Source organism: Engystomops pustulosus, chromosome 3 (assembly GCF_040894005.1).
Source record: "Engystomops pustulosus chromosome 3, aEngPut4.maternal, whole genome shotgun sequence".
NCBI lineage: Eukaryota > Metazoa > Chordata > Amphibia > Anura > Leptodactylidae > Engystomops > Engystomops pustulosus.
The window spans coordinates 133,152,351-133,179,316 of NC_092413.1; the positions used below are offsets into that span (position 1 = coordinate 133,152,351).

At 39.3% G+C, this 26,966-nt stretch overlaps 1 protein-coding gene across 4 annotated transcripts in view; it reads right to left on the reverse strand.

Annotated features, from left to right (window-relative positions):
* COL19A1 (collagen type XIX alpha 1 chain) overlaps positions 1 to 26,966 on the reverse strand; it is a 553,058-nt gene that overhangs the window by 480,346 nt on the left and 45,746 nt on the right. For all 4 annotated transcript variants that reach the window (XM_072142184.1, XM_072142183.1, XM_072142182.1 and 1 more), the window contains exons 3-4: positions 6,117 to 6,185; positions 2,010 to 2,109 (exon numbers count right to left, since the gene is read on the reverse strand). In XM_072142184.1, coding sequence (XP_071998285.1) covers positions 2,010 to 2,109; positions 6,117 to 6,185 — 169 coding nt within the window. The remainder of the gene's footprint in view (positions 1 to 2,009; positions 2,110 to 6,116; positions 6,186 to 26,966) is intronic.

Consider the following 26,966-nt stretch of genomic DNA (forward strand, 5'->3'; position numbering starts at 1 on the left):
CAGCCGTCCATCCAAGGTCCCCCCAGCCGTCCTTCCAAGGTCCTGCCAGCCGTCCTGCCGAGGTCCTGCCAGCCGTCCTTCTGAGGTCCTGCCAGCCATCGCCCCGAGGTCCTGCCATCCCGAGGTCCTGCCTTCCCGGGGTCCTGCCTTCCCGGAGTCCTGCCTTCCCGGGGTCCTGCCTACCCGTGTCTTTACCTTGGCTGCCACCACGGGACTAGTCGCACCCGTGGAGCAACCTGGTGGCTCCCCGCCACAGCAAGACCATCCTGCTTTGCGGTGGGCTCTGGCGAAGACCAGGAATCCACTTAGACTCCGCTCCCGGGTTGCAGCTAGCATCGTTATCCCCCGTGGTGATCCAGGGAGTCCACAGACTCTGCCCATAGTCTCACAAATGGTTCATCCTTACAAACCATGACAGTATGGTACAAAAACAACAAGTTGTATTATAAGGGTAACATAATATTTCTATATAAAGCCTATAATACTGTAATATATATAGCACACCAATATGGCATACTACAAGGCAGCACTATATAGTCATGGTTTGTCACCCAATCATGATTTCTGTTGGTGGTGTGAATCATAGAGTAGAGCTTAAATAGGTTTGAGTACATACTATGTTGCTGTATATTATATCAAACTTATTTTCCTCATTATCTTTTTTCTTTAATATATACTTTTCATACTGTATTTATGTAAGACGAGTTTACAGATTTGGGACCTTATTAATAACAAATAGAAGAACGATATTCAGTTTACCCTTACTCGCAAAAAGGATGGAAAAAAACGGCGCAAGGAGGATACAGGTTAAAAAGATCAAAAAAAATAACCAGTAAATGTTAGTACAAAATTGATTAATCCTCCGCCTCTATGTTCATCCACTCCACATTTAGGAAAAAAAGATGCAGTACCTTTCCAAGCAGAGATTGTTGGTACTCACAGGGACAGTCCTTAGTCCATACCCAATGTCCTCAGCGTTGCATGCCTAGGGCATGAAAAATCCTCATACTGGGTACGGTAGCTCGGCATGGCGTCCCTCCTGGGGATTTTCAAGGTAGCTCGTAGCTTCTGTGATACTCCTAATTGTTCCCACCCGAGCGTGTTTGTTTTATCCATAAGGCCTTTTTAATCTTCACTCTTGTGAGTATTACCATTAAAACAATTTTAACGATCAAAAAAGTACTGCACCATCGTTTTTTTTCCTTTCTCTTCCCAAATCGAATAGTAATTAGAAGAAGGAATGAAGAAAGTGGAACAAGTAGTGGAGGAACAAGTTCCCAGGTGGGAACAATTAGGAGTAGCACAGAAGCTACGAGCTACCTTGAGAATCCCCAGGAGGGAAGCCGTGCCGAGCTACCGTACCCTGTATGAGGATTTTCCATGCCCTAGGAATGCAACGCTGAGGACATTGGGTATGGACTAAGGACTGTCCCCGTGAGTACCAAAAATCTCTGGTTGGAAAGGTACTGCATCTTTTTTTCCTAAATGTGGAGTGGATGAACGTAAAGGCGGAGGATTAATCAATTTTGTACTAAGATTTGGGACCTGTTTCCTACATCCAATCACAAGCAAGATATGAAACAAGAGGAGAGCCCCAATAAAACCCGATGATGGAAGTAACCAGCACAGGGACACAATTGCATTGCTTGATGTTTTAAAAGCATAACATAATACTCAGTATTAATGGGATAAATCCTACACACTTTATGAGAAATGTAGAAATTATCTATACGTCTTCTTTGAATTCTGGTGCTAATTGCTACAACATAAACTCTCATCCTTGTTAGACCTTCTGCTCTCTGCTCTTAAATTTAATTATTTTATATAATATATAACTTATATCTATGTGCAACTGATGCTATACAAAGCAAGTCAAAACTACATTGTGCTTCTATGCTTTAAAATAAAGCCATTCCCATGACATTCTGACATTGAAAAGCATATTCCAAATAATAAGCATTTCATTTAGATTTCCTCAAGCTTATTAGAAATACATATTCATAACGTACTGTGTGTCTTTGATCAGAGGAGTGCTTCCTAGCTTAAAACATGTCTTTTCACCTCCACAGGATGTCTTTCTCAGAGAAAACTGCTCAGCGAGGTCATATCCTGTAGAAAGAGCAATTATGTCATTAGGGATGCAAAGCATTGGGCATAAAAGTACTTAATGACATGGTCCAAAATATTTCCAATTATTCTGAAAAAAAACCCAATAATCTGTACTAACAAAAGATCCGCTGTTTGTAAGCCATATATAACAGAATATTCATAATCCAGATGAGAGTCATCCAGTAAGCAGTGTTCAACAGGGAGATTCAATCTTTGATACTTTAAGAACATTGACTGAGGGTCAAATTTTCAATAAAATAAACAAGCAAAACAACATATATTTGTAAAGTTATTAGCTAGAACCAGGGCTGATTCTTGCCTTTTTGGTGCCGGAGGCAAAAATTTAAATTGCGCCCCCCTCCCATCATAAGTAAGAAGTCCAAGCAGGCTTGTACAAGACACATCTTTGGCTACTGAAGAACAAAGGTAATGTTCACACATTCTGGTTGAACTACATTTCTAAATGCAATCCAACCGATTGCATATGCGTTTCAGTTGAAAGACATACAATTGGTAAGGAGCATCACATGTTTTGCATTGTTAAAATGCAAAACACATGGTGCTCGTTACTGACGCATGTGTTTCACTTGAAATGCATATGCGATTGGGCCAAGCCTCTTCCCCTTCGGGTTGGATTGCACACACTCATCGTATATAGTCTACACATACCATATACTGTATATGATACAATTAAACACACAGCATATACATGCTACACAGACTTTTAGACATACTGTATATAAGCTATGCATATACCATATATATTAAACATTAAAATATTGGTACCCATAAATTCCTACTCATGTCATGTTGTCTGTCAACTTAAAACAAAATCATAGCACTATATTTCTTCACTATTGTCTGTCACTTATAATAAAATCTGTAATGGAGGTACATAACTGATAAACAAATCTTTATAATTACACCTATATAATACACACCTATGAGTACAGGCGGTCCCCTACTTAAGAACACTCGACTTACATACGACCCCAAGTTACAAACGGACCTCTGGATATTGGTAATGTATTGTACTTTAGTCCTAAACTGCAATGATCAGCTGTAACAGTTATCAAATGTGTCTGTAATGAATCTTTATTTCTATTCCTGATTCTTATGACAACCCAACATTTTTAAAATCCAATTGTCACAGAGACCAAAAAAGTTCTGGCTGGGATTACAATGATAAAATATACAGTTCCGACTTACATACAAATTCTACTTAAGAACAAACCTACAGACCCTATCTTGTATGTAACCCGGGGACTGCCTGTATAAACATGCTTTAAGTATATAAAGTATATATATATATATATATATATATATATTAGCACACTCATGTAATACACACAAAGATCAAATGTATACACTCATATTCACCCACTTATCTCCATATACACCATCCTACATGGTCCTTGACCTACCATGCTGAACCAGGTAAGCAGTGTTCTTATAAATGTTTTCAATCCCATGTGAGTCCAGGCGAAGCCTAAATTGTTTACTCACAAAGTAATGCAGATCATTGGAACAAGCACTGAGAGCAGAGCACAGTGCACAGCAAGAGGACATGGGTCTGGATCTTTGACCTGTCTCTCCCCAGGTCCTGACTCTGACTGTTCTCATAATCAATTATATGTATATCTTGAAGATACACAAATAATTGTTTAATTCTCCCTCTTGGACCTGTAATCTCCCCTCCAGATCTGTTTTTTTAAATCCCTGTGTCTTACCTCAGACAAGTAGTACGGAGCCGGCAGATGAGTCAGAACACTGCTGCTCTCACTGTCATCCTCGAGCAGCCACGACTATGTACAGACTCACATGCTTCTGCAGCCAATGGGAAGTGCGGGTGGGTCGCAGGCGGCACTTTAAGGTGGAGAGGTAAGTTGTACAAGTGCAGTGGTGTACTAGTAATGTGACAAAAATGCTCAGGGCTGTATGCCGCTTCCCAAAGGGCTCTGCGATCTGCCCCCTGAGGCGAGATTTTCAGCTCACCTCATGGCAGATGTGGCCCTGGCTAGAACTAGCCTTAAAAAGGAATCATAAAATAATTTATGAAGAGCAAAATCAACTATCACCATATCTTGAGATTACATAGTGCAGCATTGTGGAGCTAGTGGCCAGATTGGCTCAAATCCTCATTTTAAAACAACTTTTTTCACTCCATCCACTCTGGTTTGGTTTATTGGATATGGTTCCATCCCATCACCTGGCTCTTTGAATCTTGTTCAATTTATTCTATAATGCTATTCAGTCTCGCCAAAGCTTAGACCTAGTGAAGGCAGCATCATAGATCCACAGAATTCCCACCACTATTAGGGATGAGCAGACCTGTTAAGGTTTGGTTCAGGTGGTTGAGCTAAAGGTCAACTAATCAATACATCATTGATAGGAAAACACTCACATAAGAAAAGATTTAAACTTGGGGCAGGATGAAAACAACATGTCAGGTTGTCTACACTGTTATCCAAATTTTTATGCAAAAAGTGTTAGGAAGAGTGATAAGGTAAGAATCTTGTTTGTTTATGTCACTGAAAGCAATTGCAGACACCTGTTTGGCAAGTGTGTCCAATTAGAGGCAAGACTACTTAAGAAGGGGAAAGAAAAAGAATGTGTCGGCTGCTGAGAAGCAACAAATTGTGGACGTTTAGGTCAAGGCATGACTACAATCAACATTGCCAAGACACTTCATCGCGATCATTGCACAATCAGGAAGTATGTAGCTGATTCACAGCAGACACGTTTGAGTGCTGATAAGGGAAAATTAAGGGCTCTTTTCAACTGGCAATTATGTCAGGTTAAAAGAGCAGCTGCAAAAATGCCTTGTCATAGCAGCAGACAAGTTTTTGAAGCTGCTGGTGCCTCCAACGTACCCCAAACAACAAGATGCAGGGTCCTTCAGAGGTTTGCAGCTGTGCATAAGCCATCCTGTCAACCTACTCTATCCACTGCACACAAGCAGAAATGGCTCCATTAGGCCAAACAATACACGAAGAGTGACTTCAAAACTGTTTTGTTCACTGATGAGTGACGTGAATACTCAATGGTCCAGATGGATGGAGTGGAGCATGGCTGGTTAATGGACACCCCATGCAAACCCGACTACGGCGCCAACATGGAGGAGGTGGAGTAATGGTTTGGGCTGGATTCATGGGCATTGAGATTGTAGGCCCTTAAAGGATCCCTGAAGGCTTAAAGGTGAACTCCATAATGTATGTGCAGTTTCTCTAACAGCACTTCCTGTCATGGTTCAAGAAGAATAACCGTGCATTCCCCAGCAAGATAATTTTCATGCATGATAATTCACTCTCTCATGCTGCAAATAACACATCTGCATCTGGCTGCTATGGCCATAAAAGGGGACAAACTTATGGTGTGGCCCCTAAGCTCCCCTGACCTCAACCCCATTGAGAACCTCTGGAGGATTATCAAATGGAGTGTCTATGATGGCGGGAGGCTGTTCACATCTAAGCAACAGCTCTGGGAGGGTATTCTGTCCTCATGTAAAACAATTGAAACCATCCAAAAAATTACAAATTCAATGGACGAGGGAGTTTAGAAGCTCCTTTCGAAAAAGGGGTCCTATGTGCAAATATAACATCACCTAGAGTAAATTTTTGATTTCAGTTTGTAATAACCTGCTAATGCTTATAATGTCACAAATAACCATTTGTTCTTAATAAAAATGAAAAGGTTGAAAACTCTGCTGTGCATAATAATTTAGACCATGTATTTTGAGTGTTAATTTTTTTTTAAATATACTGTTATCATAGGCAGTTTGTTCAAAAACATTTCAATTATACTTGAATAGTTGATGACTGGAAAGTTACAATGACTGCAATTCATGTAGGTAATTTTGGAAAACATGAGAAAATATTATTTGCATAATAATGTGGAACACAGTGTAGAAAATCCAGGTTAATGGAGATTGCTATATGAAAATGTGTGTGAAAATTTAACTCAAGTCGAATATATGCATAGCATTTCAATCATAAAATGTTACTCACCTGATGCATCTATATTGTCTGTATAACCTTGTCTACTGTTCAGTCCATAAATTCTGAGGCTTGGGCATACTAAAAGAACAACAATAACACATGCATGTTACTTACTCTTATTTGAGCATTGTTAAGCATTGTGTAAAAGATTTCTGAAACATTGTTAATTACTTTGAAACTGGAAATCTAAAATGGCACTTTAAATGGAAACTGTTACCCAGTTTTACCCCACTAAACCGGAAGCACCCTTAAGCAGGGTATAAAACATCCCTTCTAGAATTCCCTATTTTATGTTAAATCTCACCCATTAACCTACTAAAGAGATGATTCTCTTTTCAATGCTTGGTTCTAAGTACTTTAAAGACCAATATATGGGGATGTAAAATGATGCCACCCCTTTAGTAGGTTGTAGGGTAAGAATTAATGTAGATGCCTAGCTTGGGTTCTTTAGCAGCTTAAATCATGGTTCATGGCACCATATTAAACAAGATGGAGGCGTTCATCAATTTTGGCACAAGGTCTGTGTTTTTGATTCACAAATTATGCAGTAATTTACACTGGGATGTTAGGTTTTAGCGCAAGGGCTTAATGAATTGATGCATATATAGGGTTATAAATTGTCTCCACATTCATGAAGTTGAAATAGAATTTAGTAGACCAGCTTTTAGATCATCTATTTGTGCACCAAAAATTGGTGCCAAAAAAGTGTCAGGAATAGAGATGAGCGAGCACTAAAATACTTGGGTGCTCGTTATTCGAGACAAACTTTTCCAGATGCTCGAGTGCTCGTCTCGAATAACAAGCCCCATTGAAGTCAATGGGAGACCCGAGCATTTTTTTGCTAAAACAGAACAGTAAAAGAACAGTGCTTAATTAAATATTCCAGATGTTTCCAGGTGTTTTGCTTGTTAGAACACATTGAAATAACACTATTCTTCACTTTGCAGGTGTTCGTGCGTGTCTCACGCTAGGCACGGAGATGTTCAGAACATCTGGAATCTGAAGAATATTGTTCTTTCAATGTGTTCTGCACTTAAATGGTTCTGTATTCACTGTTTTTAATGTTTTCATTCTATTCTTCACTTTGCGGATGTGCTTGCGTATCTCCGAACCTATCGGAAGACACGCGCGCGCATCTGCAAACTGAAGAATAGAATTAAAACATTGAAAACAGTGAATACAGGACCATTTAAGTGCAGAACACATTGAAAGAACAATATTCTTCACATTCCAGATGTTCTGAACATCTCCGTGCCTAGCGTGAGACACGCGCACACAACTGCAAAGTGAAGAATAGTGTTATTTCAATGTGTTGTTACAAGCAAAACATCAGGAAACATCTGTAATATTTTATTAAACAATAAAAACACTGTTCTTCACTTAATTTCATGCTCGATCGCAAGCAGGGGAAATACTCATCCGAGTAACGAGCCGGTCCGAGTATGCTAATACTCGACCGAGCAGTATACTCGGATGAGTATACTCGCTCATCTATAGTCAGGAACCTAGAAGCTCAAGAAAAGTGCTGGGATTGCCAAGCTGCACCCAAATTGAGAGACCAAAAATAATAAGTAAATAATTAAATATATCATAAAAGGTGTGGTACCAGCACTTCAAAAATGGCGTACAGGGCGCAGCAAGGTAATAAAAACACAAAGAACTGCAGAAAAGCCAATAATGAATGCCCCCAATATGTTTTTCTTTCAGGTTTGCAGAACTGGAGATACAATCAGTCAAAGAAAAGGGTGATAATTTGATCTTACTCTTCATTTTGCATTCCTAACAATTAATTGCCTGATGTGGTTTGAAAGATAAAATCTTCCATCCTCTGAGCCTCACTCATCACTCATCTCTGGCAAAAGATGTTAATTTTTTACATGACTGAGGGAGATTTTTTAAAGGCAAACATGGGAAATTGGACATAATAGAGACAATGCTAAAAAGGATATTTCATCGCTGAACAGAGGAGGCTGCTAGCTTAGTGGGGGTAAAAGTAGGAGACGGAGTAAATAGTAGAGTGCGTAGAATATTGTATGTCAGAAGATGATTAAAAATGAATACATTTTCTTCTAAAAACTAACCTATAAGTAAATCTACAGATCTCAGCAGTACTCTTGGACCACAACCGCAACTGGTCAATCCCAAACAAGGAAATTTGGAGAGAGAAGTTTGCATCACATCCAAAGATTTGACAATCAAAGTTGTTCAAATATATCACTCTGGGAAGGGTCGTACCCCCGTGTATAGTGCATATTGATGCTATAAACTACACTGAGTACTATTATATCCAGATTGAGACTTGGAACAGTGATATATTTTACCAGAGATGGTTGGGTTGCAAAATTACACTAGAGTAACAGCAGTAAATTAGCCAGGAAATTGTAAAACATCCCATGTACATTGAAAGAACAGAAGACTCACTAATGGTATCTCATTATTCATATCCCTGTACAACAAGGAATAGACTGGGGAAAAACTTTGATTTATAGAAATCTACTGCTATTCAAAAGAAAGCAGCTTTCTACTCAGCTGATTCCAAAGCTTTATAAAAAAAATATTACAATGGAAAAAAACTTCTGTTAAAAAACACTTTTACATGGACTGTAACATATTTCATCAGTATTTGTATGACACAATGAGAAAAGGCAAATATACATAGAAAAAGTAAAGCACAGAAAGACTTGCATATTTCCTATGTTTTAAACCAATTTCTGGTTCTAATTCTGGTTTTACTCATTTCTTACTAATAGTAATGCAAAATGCTAACTAACTTTTTTTTTAAATAAATAGATCGTCAAAATCATTTATTACATCATCAAATACAATACAAAACATGTAAGTACATTAAAATCAAGACAAATTTACAAGTTTTCACATCTTCCATACCTTATTGTCTGACCAGGAAGATCATATTATTTAGCACTTGATACAGGTTATTAATTCCCTATACCCTTCCCCCATCCCTCCCTGGCCTTCCACAGAGAGAAAAGAAGAAAGAAAAGAAACAAAAACCTCTCATAATAATAATCACCAACCATTCTTTCTTATTGCCATAGTTTTCATATTTTTATCCATTTACGGGAAATACTTCTTCCAGAAGCACTTATTATATCAAACTGCTTAACTCTTGTGTCCAAGTTTAACCATTGTTTTTGGGTACATCATTGTAAAGGACATCTATCATCAGTTTAATTGATGTGTCCTAATATTATAACTGTATACGCAGCAATTGAGGCAATATAGAATTTGAAAATTATTTTAAATAGCCTGGGGTGCTCTGGCTTTGGCCGGCGTCACACAGGGTGCTTTGTCTGCGCTTGCAAACGAAACGCCGATGCGATTGGGCCGAGGCCCGCCCCGGTGGGCGCGACTTTGTCTGCGTTTGCGTTTGCAAGCGCAGACAAAGCGCCCTGTGTGGCGCCAGCCTATGGCTTGGAGCGCCTCAGAGCACCTTGTCCAATTTATTCACTCCCTCCATTGCGCTACCAATCTCGTCTGGTCCTGCCCCTCCAGAGTGCAGATAGTAGGTGACGGGTGGGACCGAGCAGGACTGCTAGCGCAACAGGGGAAAGGGAATACATTTTTGAACAAGGTGTTCTGAGGTACTCTGATGAAATAGCAGGAGCGTAATTAGCATATTTTTTTATAAGTCTATATTGCCACAATCGAGGCGTATAGTGTTTTAATAAAAGAAGTCCTGAGGAACATTGTTCCTTGGGAATTTCTTAATAGGATACATTTACCCTCAGTAAACTGATAATAGATGTCTTTAAAGAATTCAGTGAAAATAAAGATGCCATTTAATTGGAATATTTCACCACAATAATGCAGTCCAATATGCTGACCAGATTTTTTGAACCGGACTTAGATTTTTATGACATATGCCATAAACAGTTAAGATGGGAATACCCCTGTTTCACATGACAGTCTGTGATCTACAGATTTATCAGATACAAGCACTGTTTTATGTTGATGGCTTCTTTCTACTGTGAGGACTCCTACTTATCAAGGTAGTGCGTGTTTGGGGTGTGGACTTTTTACAACCCATGTGTTTTTTACCAAGTAAAGACCAACCTATATTGTAATTCACAACTGCATTTCCTGGATTAAAAATCAAACAGGCCCACATGAATCAAAAATCAATGCGATCTGCAATAGGTGCAGTATGCCTGTGAAGTGTGCATGGTCTGACAGATGACAATGAAGTGTGACGGATGTTCTTCATGAAACAAATTTTGTGTTGCGTCGGGTATGGTGCAGCACTTTGTAGCTACATGTGCAAGCAGTTTGCACTGAGAAGAATGTGCAAAGTCGGACAAAAAACTGGTGCATGGGCTTTAGATGTAGGCCTTATTGTTCTATTTATCCATGAAAAAAACAAAACAAGAAACAAACAGAACAGCTGACATCTGGGAAGTAGAATCATTTACCACGAAGAAAAAACGGATATTGCTTTCAGAACCAATGTCATATGCGATCCTGAGGCAAGTAACAACCATAGATCCGGCTCTATAATGTGGGCAGCATTGCCACATGTTTCCTAAAAGTTAGTTTGAATCTGCTATTACACTCACTCAGAAATAACACTGCCTGAAAAGAATATAATACAGTTTTCTACTTTAAAAAATATTGTTTTGATTGAATAAAGCGTCATACACTAATTGGTGTAGATACCAGGGGAGTTGGAAAAACATACGGAAAGAAACATAAAAGCAAATTAAAACATACTTAACTTTTAACAAATGCAATTCCCTGGACAGCAGAATTCGAGTAGAACACCCTGTTCTAAGCAAATTATTACTAAATTATATCACATTTATGCCACTGAAATTTCTTTCTGCTTGAGGCATTTCTAGTAAAGTATTAATATTCCACTTTTGTGTGTAAGCATTTTAGTCTGAGAGGAAGGCTCTATAATTACACTTACATGTAATTACTTCATGCAGAAAAATGCATGGATAGCATGTACTGTACTATCACTAGAATATTCCACCCACTTCCCACTCCATGTAGATAAAAGGAATGGCTTATTCTTCTATCCTTAACTAAAGAGGCTATTTGTTTTCAATTTGGTATGCTCCGATGGATATCAACTCAGTCTCTATATCCTTTCATTTCATCAACCAGATATGGCTGTAAAATGCAAAAAAAATCGATTTGCTGTGCACTTTATTTTCCAAATAATCATGCATTCTTCTTGTTATCTTTTTTGATTAAGGATGAATAAGAGTGTTCCATTTATTAATTTTTTTAAAGGAAATCTACAATCTAAATGAGGCTCTAACTAGTCCTGTGTCCTGGGCCGTGGGCTATACAAACACAGAGGACCGAGCCTGGATGGAGTAGGCGTCCCACTACCAGCCTACCCCTACTCCATAATAAACAGGGCCAGTATGGACCTTTTTAAAGGTGTCTATGCTAGCTAGGCCAATGTAGACTAAACAGACTATTCCTGCTTACCACATGTCTGCTCCCTTACTACATGTCGCCATTAACCCTCAGGTAACCCTTAGCTTACTGCAGACAAATCCAGGGCTTTTTACCAAACCCCTTCACTTACCGGCATGACAGATACTGGTCCTCCCAAACTACACTCCTCACTTTCTCACAGCATATATAGAATTTTAATGCAAAGTATTACCAGGCAAATCTTTTTTGGAAGCTGTACTGGAAATTTTCTGCAAAAATGTTCTCAATAAAGTAATTTCAATTTCCAAAGATATATTCAGCTATGTATCTAAACCATTTTAATATAAGTTTATTAGCTTGAATTGCATTTGATGTTTTTGTAAAGCATCTGTCTTTTATGAATTAAAAAAAACACTTTGGGGACCATGTATCTCTGCTTGTTTTTTTCTTTCATTTTAGAGACTTTCCTTATTTCTGCAACTTTTCCCTAGTTTCTCAAGTACACCTTTGTCTGCACCTTGTGCAGTTGCCATATGTGTCTTTATTTTTCAGATGTTCCATGCAACTTTTCACTTATACTGTATATCACTTTTTATGCTTACCTTTGCGACTTTGTAGTCGCAAATCTGCACCAGTTGCAGAGAAAGGATGGTAAATGTAAAAAGCATTTATTTCTTCAATGCTTTTAAAAACACAAATGCCACGTGTGACAGCAGCCACACAGGAAAAACAAAACATGTATCACAAGAAAAAAGACATGATCATACATAAGGCGCAAAAAAGACCTTCCAAAAGTCTCAATTATACACCACAGAAAAAAAAGATACATGTTGCCCATTTTGTTGGTCACTTTTATGAAGTAATTTAGATTTTTCCTCAATAGTGCTGTAATCAGGGGCGTTACTTTTTGGTGGGTGGAGAGGGTACAGTCACAACCAAGTTCAGAAGGCTTAGGGGGCCCATAAGGTGTCACTTGCCCAAATGAGAAGACTATTACTATAAACCATACATTACAGTTGAGGGCTGGCACAGACTTTGCATTGAGACCCATCAGTTTCAAGTTACACCACTTGTATGAGTTAACAGTGTATGAGATACTCCTATACACATGACTGACAGCCTGTATAATGATATGAGGTATAATAGTGTAATGTATCCTCCATGTACTTCCTGGTGCTGGCGCCCCCTGCAGCCTGTGTGTATGTGATTCTCCTATACACATGACTGGCAGCCTGTATAATGATGTGAAGTATAATGGTGCAATGGCTCCTCTATGTGCTTCCTGGTTCTGACGACCACGCCCCCTGCAGCCTGTGTGTGAATGAGAAACTCCTATACACATGACTGAAAGCCTGTATAATGATGTGACAATCCTGGTGCTGGCTCCTTTATGTGCTTCCTGGTGCTGGTGCCTCCTTCAGCCTGTGTGTATGAGATACTCCTAAACACATGACTGACAGCCTGTATAATGATGTGACACTCCTGGTGCTGGCTCCTCTATGTGCTTTTTTCTTCTGGTGGCCAATGCCCCCTGCAACATGTGTTTATGAGATACTCCTATACACATGAATAACAGCCTGTATAATGATGTGAGGTATAATGGTGTAAGGTCTCCTCCATGTGCTTCCTTGTGTTGGTGGCCCCATGCAGCCTGTGTGTGTATAAGATACTCCTTTACACATGACTGACATGTATAAGGAGGGAGAACATGCCAGCAGATGTAGCACAAACACTAGCAATGGTTTACTATACATTAAACACAGACATGAGCAGGGGGCAGAGAGGGGAGGGGGGTAACAGGGGTGACATCACTTTCTCTCCATGCGTCCATCATAATAAAGAAAAGATGATTAATGTATGAATTGAGATAAAGACTGGGATGGAATCCTTGTGAGCTGCTCCAACAGGTAGAGGTGAGAGAAATAGTGACTTGACGACAGGTGTCTTTTAAGTTGAATTCATATGTAAGTCGGAACTGTATATTTTATAACTGTAACCCCAAACAAATATTTTTTGGTCTCTGTGACAATAGGATTTTAAAAATGTTTGATTGTCATAAAAACCAGGATAATCAATAAAGCTTCATTGCTGAGAGATTTTATAACTGTTATTGCTGATTATTGTAGCCTAAGGCTAAAGTACAGTAAATTACCAATATCCAGACGGCCGTTTGTAACTAGGGGTCATCTGTAAGTCGGGTATTCTTAAGTAGGGGAGCGCCTGTATAGCTATCTGGCATTAACTCTATCAGGGTGTGTTATTATTGGGGGTTTTTTTGGTTCATGAGTGTAGTTAACTTTTAAGATTTTACCACATTGTATTTGCAATTATTTTTGTATATAAGAATCATTTTTTTATTCTTTCATATTACAAGGACAATAATGAAATGAAAAAAAAAGAAATAACAAAACAATACAAGTGCTTCACTGTCTAAATAAAAGCCAAAATGTGTTTAGTGTTATTAGCATTTTCTCACCTGTTGCCAAGCAACAAGACGTCAAAGATTTTGCAATTAAGACCTTTGAAGAGTCAGGTCAGCAACCTTCTCTGTAATTTATAGTAAAGAAGTACAATTTATTACCAAAGATCCCTTACAGGTCCAGAAACTATATTCTATCCATAAAAAATAAGATTCTTTATGACTCAGGATATAATTAGAATATCACTTTATTTCTTTGTATAGCTCTTGAAAATGTTGTCAGTGTTAAAGGGAACCTGTCACCACATTTGCACATATACAGCCAATGACAGGTTCCGATAGAGCTCTATTCACTGACTGACACCCTTCTTTTAGCTAAGAATAGTTTTGCTTACATCCACAGAAATCACCTTTTATCTTTTATTACCTGGCATCAGTGGGGACGTGTCCTGCTCAGCCAGTCCCTCCCATCTACTCCTCCCCATGCCTTATGCTTCCTTACTGGTCACAGTTCATGTCATGTGACAAGAGCAACATCTCAGGTAATTCAGCCTCTTAATAATAGCAAACTGTTCCCCATATATGTATCTGATTACATGAAGTCACATCAGCCTCCATGGACGTCTACACCTCCTTATCCACCATGGAGGCTGCTATCACTTCATGTAATCACATACATAGTGTACAGTTTGCTATCATTAGGAGGCTGAGAGACCTGCGATGATGTCACTGGTCACATGTCATGAATGTAACACAAGGCACTGGGTAAAAAGATTGACACAATATTTCCCATCTCAACATTGAGCTTTATATCTCTGTAGTTGAATATTAGCAGACGGTCCCTAAATACAAGGAGGCGTAGCAGGGATTTGAAGAGACACAGGGCTGTGAGTCAGAATAATGGGGCATGGTTCACTAATCTCTCAGGCTCCCAGAGATGAGTCAGAAAATCTAATTTGCATATCAGAAAAATGGCTGAAATACAGCCCCTGGCAGCTAATTTTAGGTGATATAGGGAAGACTTGTAACCCTTTATCAGCAGACATTGTTAGTCAGGGAGGGGCAAAATCAGGTAACAGGCCCTCTTTAACTTCTTTCCATTTTTTTTAAGTGTATTTAAAATGTTTTATTACAGAAAACATACAGTATACTTGTTTTGTTAGTTCGTAGATATCAAATTTCATAAAAAAAACAGAACTGCATATACAATGCAGATATCATTATTTACATTTTCATCCTAAAAGAAATGAAAATATTAGTGTACACAGAGTATGCAGCGCTGGACAAAGCTTGGCAAATTGGTCCCTGTCCCCATGGAGCTCATAATCTAAACAACCAACCAGTATGTTTTTGGAATGTGGGAGCAAACTGGAGGAAACCCATGCAAACACGGAGAGAATATACAAACTCTTTGCAGATGTTGACCTGGGTGGGACTTGAACCTAGGACCCCAGCACTGCAAGGCAGAAGTTTTACCCACTCAGCCACCGTGGGGCATAGTTACCAGTGTTTATCCCCCTTTTCACCACCTCCGCACCAAGTAGGTGTGAAGGGAGATCTCCTGGTAGTGGAGTGGGCGACATCGGGTTCATGCCCCACGCCTTTGCAAAAGCTATAGCATGTGCCTGTTTAGGCACAGCCTATGATATAGATCATAGCCAGGCTGGATCTGGTGTAAAACTGTCCTGGTGGTGCTGTACAGTACTGTATCATGATTTATCAGGAGGCCACAGCCAGTACTAACATTACAACACAAAACCAATGTCTTTGTTAGGTATACTATAAGAATGAAAGACCCCGGTTCACCTCCTCTGCATCATATAATCAATATCACAATCTGTTGTGTGTTTACTTATCATAATGTGAGATAAACAAAATCCTTCTATTAAGTTATAAATCTCCCAATCTCTATGCTAGTTTTTGCAGGCGGGCAGGGGCACGAAAACAGACAAACACTATAGCAGAAATCTCCACCTGGTCAGGCCTGGTCTTACCAGGTCTGACCTTGTGCAGACTGTGCCCACATATACAAAGAGGCCAGATCCTCTTACTAGATACAGGTTGAAGGCAGGAGTTAAGATATTAGTGTTTTCTCAGCTGTTACCTATTTTACTTATCATCCTATAAGCTTCCCTGTTCCAAGATTCCCTTGCATGAAAGGTTTTTTTTTTCTGTAGCTCAATCACTCCTTCTGTTTGGTCTATGGTATTGGATTCTTGATTATTTTGTTGTGACTTTGGACCAACTATTCTAGACTGATGAGCAAAAGGGTATCCTACCATTCATTTCAGCTTTAAATGTAAGCCAAATTCATATATCAATTCCAAAATGCACAGATTCCATTAGACAACGCTGTTTCAATGTCTATGCATCTCCTCAGTAAAGTTTAGGGAACTGGTTTAGCTGACTGAGAGGTTTTTAAACAAGGAACTGGAATTCATAATATTTCCAATAAAAAAGATTTACCCCTAAACAAGGAAGTGGAGACTTACACTAAGGGGGCTGCCTTACAAGATAGCCGAAAGAGGCAATGTTTTCCTTATTCCATCTTAGGAAACTTATTTGCATACTGAAGAGACTCTCCTAGTTGAGCATCAAGGGCTGTTGGTCTCTACAAACCTGCAAAATGGCCATAATTGGCAAAGTCTCCATTAGGAGAGCTCTAACTTCCTGAACCTAGTCAAAAACCTCTAACTCAGCTAAATCAGTTCCTTACACTGTACTGATGAGATGCAAAGTTATCAAAACAGCACTGTCTATAGTTGGGAATATGTACCTTTTGGAATATATACTGGTTAAGCTTTAACCCTGCATCATGTTATTAGGCTTCTTAAAGGCATATGTCAAATCCTGGAAAACATATTTGCACATTTCCCATTTCCCAGAATCCCACAATAGAGTGTCAATGGCTGTAAGTCTCGACAAGTCTGCAAGGCAGCCTTAATCGGCAAAGTCTCCGTAAGAAGATCTTTTACTTCCCGATCATAGCTGGGAGTACCATCAACTTATAGACAATAATCTTGACTATAGTAGACCAAAATTTGACTTGCAGCTACTTAGTTTTGCAGATTCTTGTTATGTAACTTATGTTAATATTTTGCTGGTTGTTGAGCAATTGTATTCTTCTTGTATACTACAATTCTGTTCTCACATTCTCTAATAGCTCAGTAAGTTTTAAGTTTTAAACCTAAGCAAAAGGTGACTGGTTCAAATAAAGGAAAATCCATTAAGAAAATTTCTCAAGAAAAAAAAAAGAATTATCTAAGTCATCTACAGCAGTCTCTTAGCCAAGAAAATTAGCAAACTGCAATGAAATGATGTTTGTCTATCCAGTATAAAAGAAGAGTGAAGAATTCAGGGGATAACTTTTTGAGTCTGAGTATATTTGATGTTGAGCTTTCGAGAATACTAGTTCCCTTTGTCAGACATGATGTTAATCATGTCTGGCGAAGAGAACTAATATGATCGAAAGCTCACAATCAAATATACTCAGTTAGCCTCAATAAGGTATTGCCTGAATTTTTCACTCATCTTCTGCTCTCTATGGCTAACACGGTACAAATCTACAACATCCATCTAAATCCACAATAAGTCAACCAGGAAAAATACTTTACATACTGGAGTATAAGCCGCCGACCCGAGTATAAGCCGAGGTAACTAATTTTAACACAAAAAATGGAAAAACTATTGACTTAAGTATAAAGCCGAGGGTAGGAAATGCATTAGACCCAGCCTGCCCCCATTATACAGCCAGCCAGTGCATGCCCTCCAGTATACAGCCTGCAGCCCCTGTCCCCCAAATATATAATTTGTAGCCCCTGCCCCCCATTATACAGCTAGAAGCCCCTGCCCCCAGTATACAGCCTGCAGCCCCTGCCCCCAATATACTGCCAGCCAGTGCATGCCCCCCAGTATACAGCCTGCAGCCCCTGCCCCCCAAATATATAATCTGCAGCCCCCAGTATACAGACTCCCACACCCTGCCCCCCAGTATACAGCCTGCAGCCCCTGTCCCAAGTATACAGCCAGCAGCCCCCTGTCCCTAGAATACAGCCTGCAGCCCCCTGTCCCCTAGTTTATAGCCTGCAGTCCCTTGGGGGCAATATACAGCCTGCAGCCCCCTGCCCCCAGTATATAGCCTGCAGCCCCTTTTCCCCCAGTATACATCCTGTAGCCCCCTGTCCCTAGTATACGGCCTGCAGCCCCATGTCCCTTGCATACAGCCTGCAGCCCCCAGTATACAGCCCCTGCCCAGCCTATAAGAAAAAATTAAAGTGTACTTACCTTCCAACGCCCCCCCCCCCCTGGGAGTTCCTCTTCTTCCATCGATGTTCCGGCCTTGGCTCCCTCTCTCCATGCAACTGACGTTCTAGTGTGTACACCGCCATCAGCACATCACATACTGTGATGTCAGTAAGCCGCTGATGTCACAGCTCGAGTGACAGCACCGCACAGAGAGAGGGAGCCGGAACATCAATGGACAGAAGAGGACCTCCCGAGGGGTACACTTTTTTTTTTAATAGACTCGAGTATAAGCCGTGTTAAGGTTTTTCAGCACATTTTTAGTGGTGAAAAACTCAGCTTATACTCGAGTATATACGGAAAGTCAACAAGTTGGCTCATCACAAAGCGTATCAGTACTAGTGCAACAAGCACAGCAGTCGAGATGACCTGTATGCTTTGTAATTGTGAGCTCACAGACATCCAGGCAAGCACTGTTCAATGCGTACTACACAATTCTGGAATGGTGATGAAAAGCAAGATGAAGAAGCCTCAATTTTAATTTTTTCATTCTGAAGTTTGCAAAAAAGCATGAAATGTGAACAGTATATGATTGTAGATCGGTGATTTAAAACGATGAGACGAAAGTCAATAGATTGGGCTCCGGTCCGGGAGAAGGGCATATCTTCACTATAACAAAAGGTTATCTCTATCTATTGTACACTTTATCATATTTTATTAATTCATGATAACAATGGTAATGTAGGAAGCCAATAGGAACTGGTCATTACTTAGCTTTGCACTGAATGCTTATATCCTTTAGTCCACACACAAGACAACAAGATTAGAAAACTGAAAAGTAAATTGAGAAAAAAGTAAAAGAAATATGTTGCATGCTTAATTCATATTAAATAACTATGGTAGCAATTGATCAATAAGAATAAGCAATAATGGATCAAAATAGCAATATATTCTGCATATTCTGCATGGGGGGATTTATCATACACTGGCGCTTGTGTGCTGTAGCCCTGCCCCTATGGCACCACTCTGATACTGCTTGTGCCCCCTTCATGTCCCCGCCATGCCCACACTGGCATTTTGCAAATAATTTTGATAATTTCATGACTTCTACACCAGTTTCCCTGAGCATATCAAACATATGAATTTTGTTGTCTTCTTTTTAGTTCTCTTTTTAACTGTTCTACTTTCTTATAATTACTGCTTTATATAGTTCGGTCCTTCTTACAGTTGGAGAAGTACTGTAAATAACTAATAAATATTTTCTAATACTATCAGAATGCTGTAGATATTTCTAATTAACCTTTATTACTCTAGACATCACATCCTCTAGTCTACTGCTATCTTAATGTAGACATTGTGTAAGTACAAAGAAAATGCATTCTGGGAAACAAGTGTCAAATTTAGTGTAAAACAAACCACCTAATAAATTTAGTCATGAAACATAAGAAGGCAGGCCACAGACCACCCTGATTCTTTTCTAATAGTGAAGCCCATACGGAGGGCCCTAACATCCCCACTGTCTCTGTCTATAAGGGAAGTGTAGTTTTTAGCAATTCTGGTGAGTGCATTAAAAACATGACACATACATTTTTATACATTTCCAACATCTGCGGTTTTGTCATACTCCTCGCTAGTAACTGAAGTCACTTTTAATTGTGGTGTGGCATACAGAATATAAAATGATTTCAGTCTCCATAGCATCAGAATTATAATTGAATTTGTCTTGGCAATGAAACTGCTACTAATTTTGTAAAACTTGAGAAGTTTCACTAAGTACTTAGAATATTCAGCTGCACATACAGAGGTCTTTCCAGGAGAATCTGATTTGTGCAATGTATTAATGCAACAGACATATAAATCCCTAACATCAGTTTTAGAATTTAATTAATGAACACTCAGGACCTTAATATGTTTATGCACATAAACTGAAGGGCAATTAGTTAGGAAAGAAATGTAAAGAAATTATTATTGAATAACTGCTTGCCACTGAAGCTATTTAGATGGTCTCATCATGAGACTTGTAATTTATGTTACCTACTCATACTGCAGTAAAATGAACCTATCTATTCTGTAGTATAGCTGGACATCAGACTCAATAGTCTGTTAACTTGTCCCATTCCAATCACTCTTGTAAGTCACTGGAACTAAAAAAAAAATCAAACTGAAATTTTTTGTTCAAGCTGAAAAACCCAAACAATTGACATTAACAAATATAGTCAGTAAGTTAATACCACGACAGGATAACATCTGGTATGTAATTTCATAGGTTTAAAAGGATCTGTTTTTCTAGTCAAGTTACATAGACTAGCTCAATTACAGGAAGGTTGGCCACCAACAGAATAGTCTGAAGCCCCTGTATATATATATATATATATATATATATATATATATATATATATATAGGATAGCTGTCAGCTGAACATTTATTAATCAGATTTTTTACCTCATTCCATGTGTCGTGAATGGAGAAAGTTGTGGGCAGATACGCCTGGCAGAGGATGAATCTTTGGATGAAGGCCTTAAAAGGAACCTGTCACCACATTTTCACATACAGCTAGGGACAGGTTACAACCCCATGAATCAATTTTATGTTATATTACCTGGCATCAGAGGTGGCGTGTCCTGCTCACTCCTCCCCTCCCATCTACTCCTCCCCATGTCCTATGCCTCTTCTAAGTATCCATCTCTTCATGTCATGTGACCAGTGATATGTCATCTAACCTCCCGTTACATCTGCGACATATACCCTATTTATGTATCTGATCACATGAAATCACAGCATGCCTTTAAAAGTAGCTAAGGAGATGCAAGACAGGAAAAAACCCTATGTCTCAAAGAAGTAGATTGAACAGGGGGGCAATGAAGGTTCTTTTAACATATAAAATGGAGCAATGAAAAAGAGCTGTCCAAAGATATCCTGAGCCCCAAGGGAAAGCTTTACTCCACATTAGAGAACAAATATTGCTGTAGGTAGACAAGGATGCTGTTAATTAGTGTGATTAGTACAAGTCTCTTGACGTGTGCTGTTTGTCATTCCAGGTTCCCTACTTTTATTTCATCCTAAAGGCAACACTTAGTATGCCGTACAATATACTAGTAAAATTTTTAAAAATTCAAAATGGCATTGGAATGGAAAAAAATATAATTTCACCAATTAGCATTTTTAACTGTGTTTTAACATGTTACCTTTATTCTGTGGGTCAATGAGCTAACAGTTACTTTGTTTCATAGTGTGACCTCCATAGCATTTTTCTATTATTTATAAATGAAGCTGTGTAAAAGTAATGAGATGTAGTTTTATTGGTACCAGCTGAATGACAGATTGGTGAGAAAATATCAAGAACTGGCAAATGAATGTTTCCCCCAACGAACACGTCTCACCTGTTAAACTAAGAGGCTCTAGAAAAAAACATCCCGTTTTGTTCTGGTCAGTATTAATATTGTTAAAAGTAATTAAATGATAGCAATTAAATACCAAAAAATCTGTATCAGGAACTGGATCCTAGCCTCTATGTTCCTCTCTCTTATGCAAACATTGTAGAAATATTTTTCTCAATCTGTACAACAGAGTTAAATTCGTACAAGACTATTGAGAGACATAATTTTCACACACTGAAATAGATTTGCCATGCTTTAATAACATATGGAGAGGGTCAATCTATTAACTTTTGCATATGCAAAAATCAACATCACTGTTCTTTTTCCCAGCATGATCTTTCTAATATATGCTTATGATATTCAATAAAAATATTCAAAAGAGTGCACTTTATCCTTACATCCATGTGCTGCACAATATGTTTTCATCATTGGGCAACATTTTCCACATAAAAGTTATCAAAGGGTGAATGTATATTCAATCTTTTATTTATATTCTACTTACACAGTTCTATATGGGTTATACCATGTTTACCCAGGATCAGGTATAAACCAAAGATTACCTGGATCACAATACTGGCACAACTACTGATCGTGTGTACATCGGCCCTCTCTTTTCCTTTCTGAATAGAATAGAGGTCAAACAGGTTTGCTACAGATGCATATTGCCGACATCAATGCTAAGCCTCTGTATGCCAACAGAGGCCAGCAGTCACTGGAGAAGCCACAATGTACCAGGGCATATGGATGAGGTAAGTATTACGTATTAAATGGGTTTACCCACGAAAGAAAATTCTCAAATCTCAATCCCCTAGTGATGTTTACACAATAAAGATAATTTTAACCCCTCACTTTACAATTTTAACCAGTTTCATTGCTGTGGGCGGGAACTCTCTAAGCAGACACAATGGGGCTCATTTACTAAGGGCTCCGTGGCCACATTTCCATCGGGTTTCCCAAATTTTTCCATTTTGCTCTGAATTCCGACGGGATTTTGGTGCACACGATCAGATTTCGGCGCAATCACGCCAGCTTTCACACAACAGAAATCGGGGGCCGTGGCCGTTGTACAACCCGACGGATTCGGAAAAAGCACGGAAATTTAAAAAACGAAATGTGTCGCAAGATCAAGCACTCACATGCACCGAGAAGAAGAAGGTGAACTCCGATGGACCTTAGCGCAGCAGCGACACCTACTGGATATTGGGCGCACGACCTTAGTGAATCCCGGCAGAATCCGAGTCCTCTTCAGAGAATGCGCCGCTGGATCGCGACTGGACCGGGTAAGTAAATGAGCCCCATTACGATCCATTTCGTTCTGTGGGTTGACAATGTGGTTAGGTTATCAGGGTACAGGTGTATTTACACTTTCATCTGGCTTCTGACATTGTACTAAGGAGAGAGGAGAGATGATGAGATGCATGAGATGCCTATTAGACAGAGGCTGACAGACTTTTACACTGTCAGCTACATATCTGTTCTCAAAGATATGTTCCTGCCTCCCCTTATCTGCCTGGAGTTTGTAGCGTGCATCTTCTCTTTCCTCACAATGTGGTGCTGTCAGGAAGTGAATCAGTGAGTATCTGAGCTCCATGCTGTAATGAAGGGGGTGGGACTAAAGGCATAGAGCAGAGAGACAAAAATCTCAGGTGCAAGGTATCACACAGGAATCCAAGATGGCAGCCACCTGACCCTAAGTCAGAAGTTACAGGGTCGTGTCTAGAGGAGCACAGACTGAAATTGTGCACACAAGGACTCTTAGAGACAGGTTGGACTTATATCTGTGAAATGCTGTATTGTGTTTATAACAGTGAATTAGAGAATGTGTTATTTTGCTACAGAAAATACTTGTCTTTGTGGGAAGTATCCCCTAGGGGCTTGTTTTAAAATGTTTGCTACTCCATGCTTCTCCTTCAATATAAATTAAGGCACATACTTATATCACAAAAAACATTTTTTATTACATTTTAAAATTTACACTAACTCTGTTTCCAAAGTTTCTCAGTTCTTTAGTTCAGTCCCTTTCACACAAATGTATTAAAAAAAAGGCTAGTGCTACCTGTACCATAGCATTTTCATGTGGTTAGCATATGGCCACATTCACTACAGTGGGCAATACGAGCATCCATTTAAATACCTGTATTTTCCACCATTCCGTACCGTGAGCAAGACGTAAAAACAATATAGTGCATGTCCTATTTTCTCCTCTATTTCTGTTCCATACAATTCATAGAAGTCTATGGGGACGTGCTTCTGTATATAAGGGATTTTAGAGTTGAGTTAGCTTTTGTATGGATACGGTGACATATGTGCAAATGCAGTTAAAAAGCATCATGTATACGCGGCCCTAATATACATTACCGAAAACATTATACATTTATGTGAAAGGGGCCTAAGTGTTAAAGAAAATCTATCATCAGAATCGATCAAGATAAATCACTTCTATCCTCCTGCTATGTGCTAAAACTTACTGCTGCTATAAGACTACTGCAGACAGAGAGAGAGGAAGTGTTCTTGTACAGTGTAACAACCTGTGAAGCCAGAGCATGGAGAGGCTCTGGTAATGTCCCCAAATCAAATTACTTGGAGCTCATTAGCATAATTGTAAAAATAGATTTTGTTTTCTTTTAAAAGACGAGGTCAAAGATAACACATATAAGAATATTACCACATTCATGGTTCCTGGATCTATGAGTAAGTGTTGCTGGTTTATCATGCTTCCTTTTGATGGTAGATTTCCTGTAAAGCATTATGCAAATTTGACACCGTGATGGACTTTGTCATCTTACCCAGTTCTAAAATGAGTTCCAGACAGGAAGTTATCTTCCTACATACTTTTACAGGATGCACAGTATCCAATGTTAGTTTATGATGGGAATCGATGAATTCTAATTTTGGCAAACAAGCAATACATGTTCCAATGCCACACACACACATATATATATATATATATATATATATATATATATAGACGAAGAAAATGGCAGCACTCCAAAATAGTGAAAAAAACTTGGTGTTTATTCCACCTCCCGCAACGTTTCGGCTGTTGTTCAGCCTTTGTCAAGCGAGGTGTGTCTAGTTACATACAGATATTTATAGTCGCAGTGCAGTGACATCATGTGCAGTTGTAAACATTACATGTGTATATACAATCGTGTTTTCTTTTAATACAATAATAAAAAGGCCAATTGGTCAATAAGTACAACAGTGAAATCGCAATCCTTAGACGGTATAATATCAAAACATCTAAATTGTGACATGAATAAGTGAATATAGCTCACCCATGTGGAGCCTCCTTTGCAGAAAAAATCAAAACAACGCGTCAATCGCGTCTCAGCAGCGCTACTGCGCATGCCCGTGACCCGTAGCGGGGAGCAGATCCGTTGTGCGCATGTCACGCATGCGCAGTACTATTAGACCAACTACGGACGCCATCTTGAAAGAGGGTATCTCCGCATAGTGTAAGATTAAAAGGTAATGTATTACCATTGGTCAGTGGCGCAGCCTCGGTCTTATCATAGAGTCCGTAAGCGCCATATTAGAAAAGGGAAACGGTCTGCATTCAATGGTATGGAAAAAAGGTCCAATATATAATAACGGTACCCTATGTTGATAAACAGAAGGGGTATCATATTGAGTACCACACCGGCCCCAAAAATATGGGCAATTAGGGAAAGGTCCCACAAACTATAAGTATATTGTCACAGACAATGTGGGTAACAACGAGTGCAATAGACTGCACATCGTGTAAATGGAGAACCGCAGCCTATAGCGACAGAAATGAACCCATCTCGATCGCTAATCTTCTGCAGTCAACCCCCACTAGTGACTAAAGAGATGTAGCCCTGGTGGTCGGTGTGAACTGCTTGCACCAAATAGAATATAGAGATATAGGACCTTAAAAATGAATCCAGTTGGAAGTTCAGATGGTCAAATGATCTGCTACCCCAGTACATTGGTCACAAAAACAAGGTATTTAGAAAAGAATATGCAATATTTTATTATACAGATAAAAATTAAGAAAACAAATTAAGAAGCATATAAAAAGGCTCTAAAGGAGGAATCCACAAAAGGTGTCCAATATAGTGTAGTAGTGGGCACGTGAAATAGTGCGGAGCGTGATCTAGGGAAAAAGGAAAATCAGAATTAGTATCATATGGTAAAGACACCATAACCAACAAGAAGGACGGCAAGTTTTTTTCACTATTTTGGAGTGCTGCCATTTTCTTCGTCTGTATATCCAAAGAACCCTGACTGGCCAGGGACAAGGATAGCACCCATTGCAACTTCTTACCTGGACTGTGCTGCTGCTTTTCTTGATTTTATATACTTCACCATTGGAAGCTTTGCACGTCATTATGGCTGAAAACCCGGACATTCCACCTCATACTTTCTCCTTCACGGAGGATGACATCGCAAGGATCATGGGCGGTATAGGAGGAGATGCCAGCTTTCTAAAGAAACCATCTGCGAACGAACTTAAGAAAAGGTACGAAAACCATTCTAAGAGAGCTTTGAACTTAAAACTACATCTTATTACATTGGGAGAGTATTACAAAATGGGCAGGATACCAAAGGGTATGCGCTCAAACGTTAGACCCAACTTATTTGCCATGAATACCGTATTTTGTCACCGGTTTGAAGAATTGTCAAACAAATATGCATCGGATTTTCTTCTGCTCAATTTAGAGTTTTTGCAGTTAGAATTAAAGGAGATCCTAACTAGGATACAAGACACAGAGATGGAACTTAAAGAGTTACTTACGGAGGAAGAGTTCACATGCTTTAAGGAAAAGGTCACTAATTTTTTGTCTAAGCTACAGGGTGAACTTGAAAGCACGAAAAGACAAAAATGGAACAGAGACGCCGAGGACTACCAGAAAGGAACCATATATGCCTGGCAAAGTGACCCAACAAACTTGGGCCCACCAAGACAACGGGAATATGCTCGTAAAAACAAAGGCAGAAACCCGACTATCAACAGTGTCAGCAATCGAGGAGGAGGAGACGCATCCCCCAGCTCGGAATCTTTTTTAGGCGAGGACATAGGTCCACAACATTCAAGGACAAACCCACAAGGAGAGGAGGTGCCAGACATTGGCGCTATAGGAAAAACAAGGAACCAAAAAGAGAAGGTGGCTGCAACCAAGGTGTCAACCAGAAAGAAAGAGAAACACTAGTTGTTAACATTTCCTCCAAAATATTGTCTGCGGAACAGATTTCACTACTGAATAGAGGACTATCATTTTGTCCAGCAGCACCCATTGACTGGTTTAACATTGAGATTGATCTTCAGAATTTTTTCCGATCTGTGAAACTGAAAACATGGTTCGCTGATAAACCCACTGTACCGAATGTGAGTAATGTACCCTTTTCTCCTGTACTTAAACTGAAGGACTTTAACTTGCATGTTA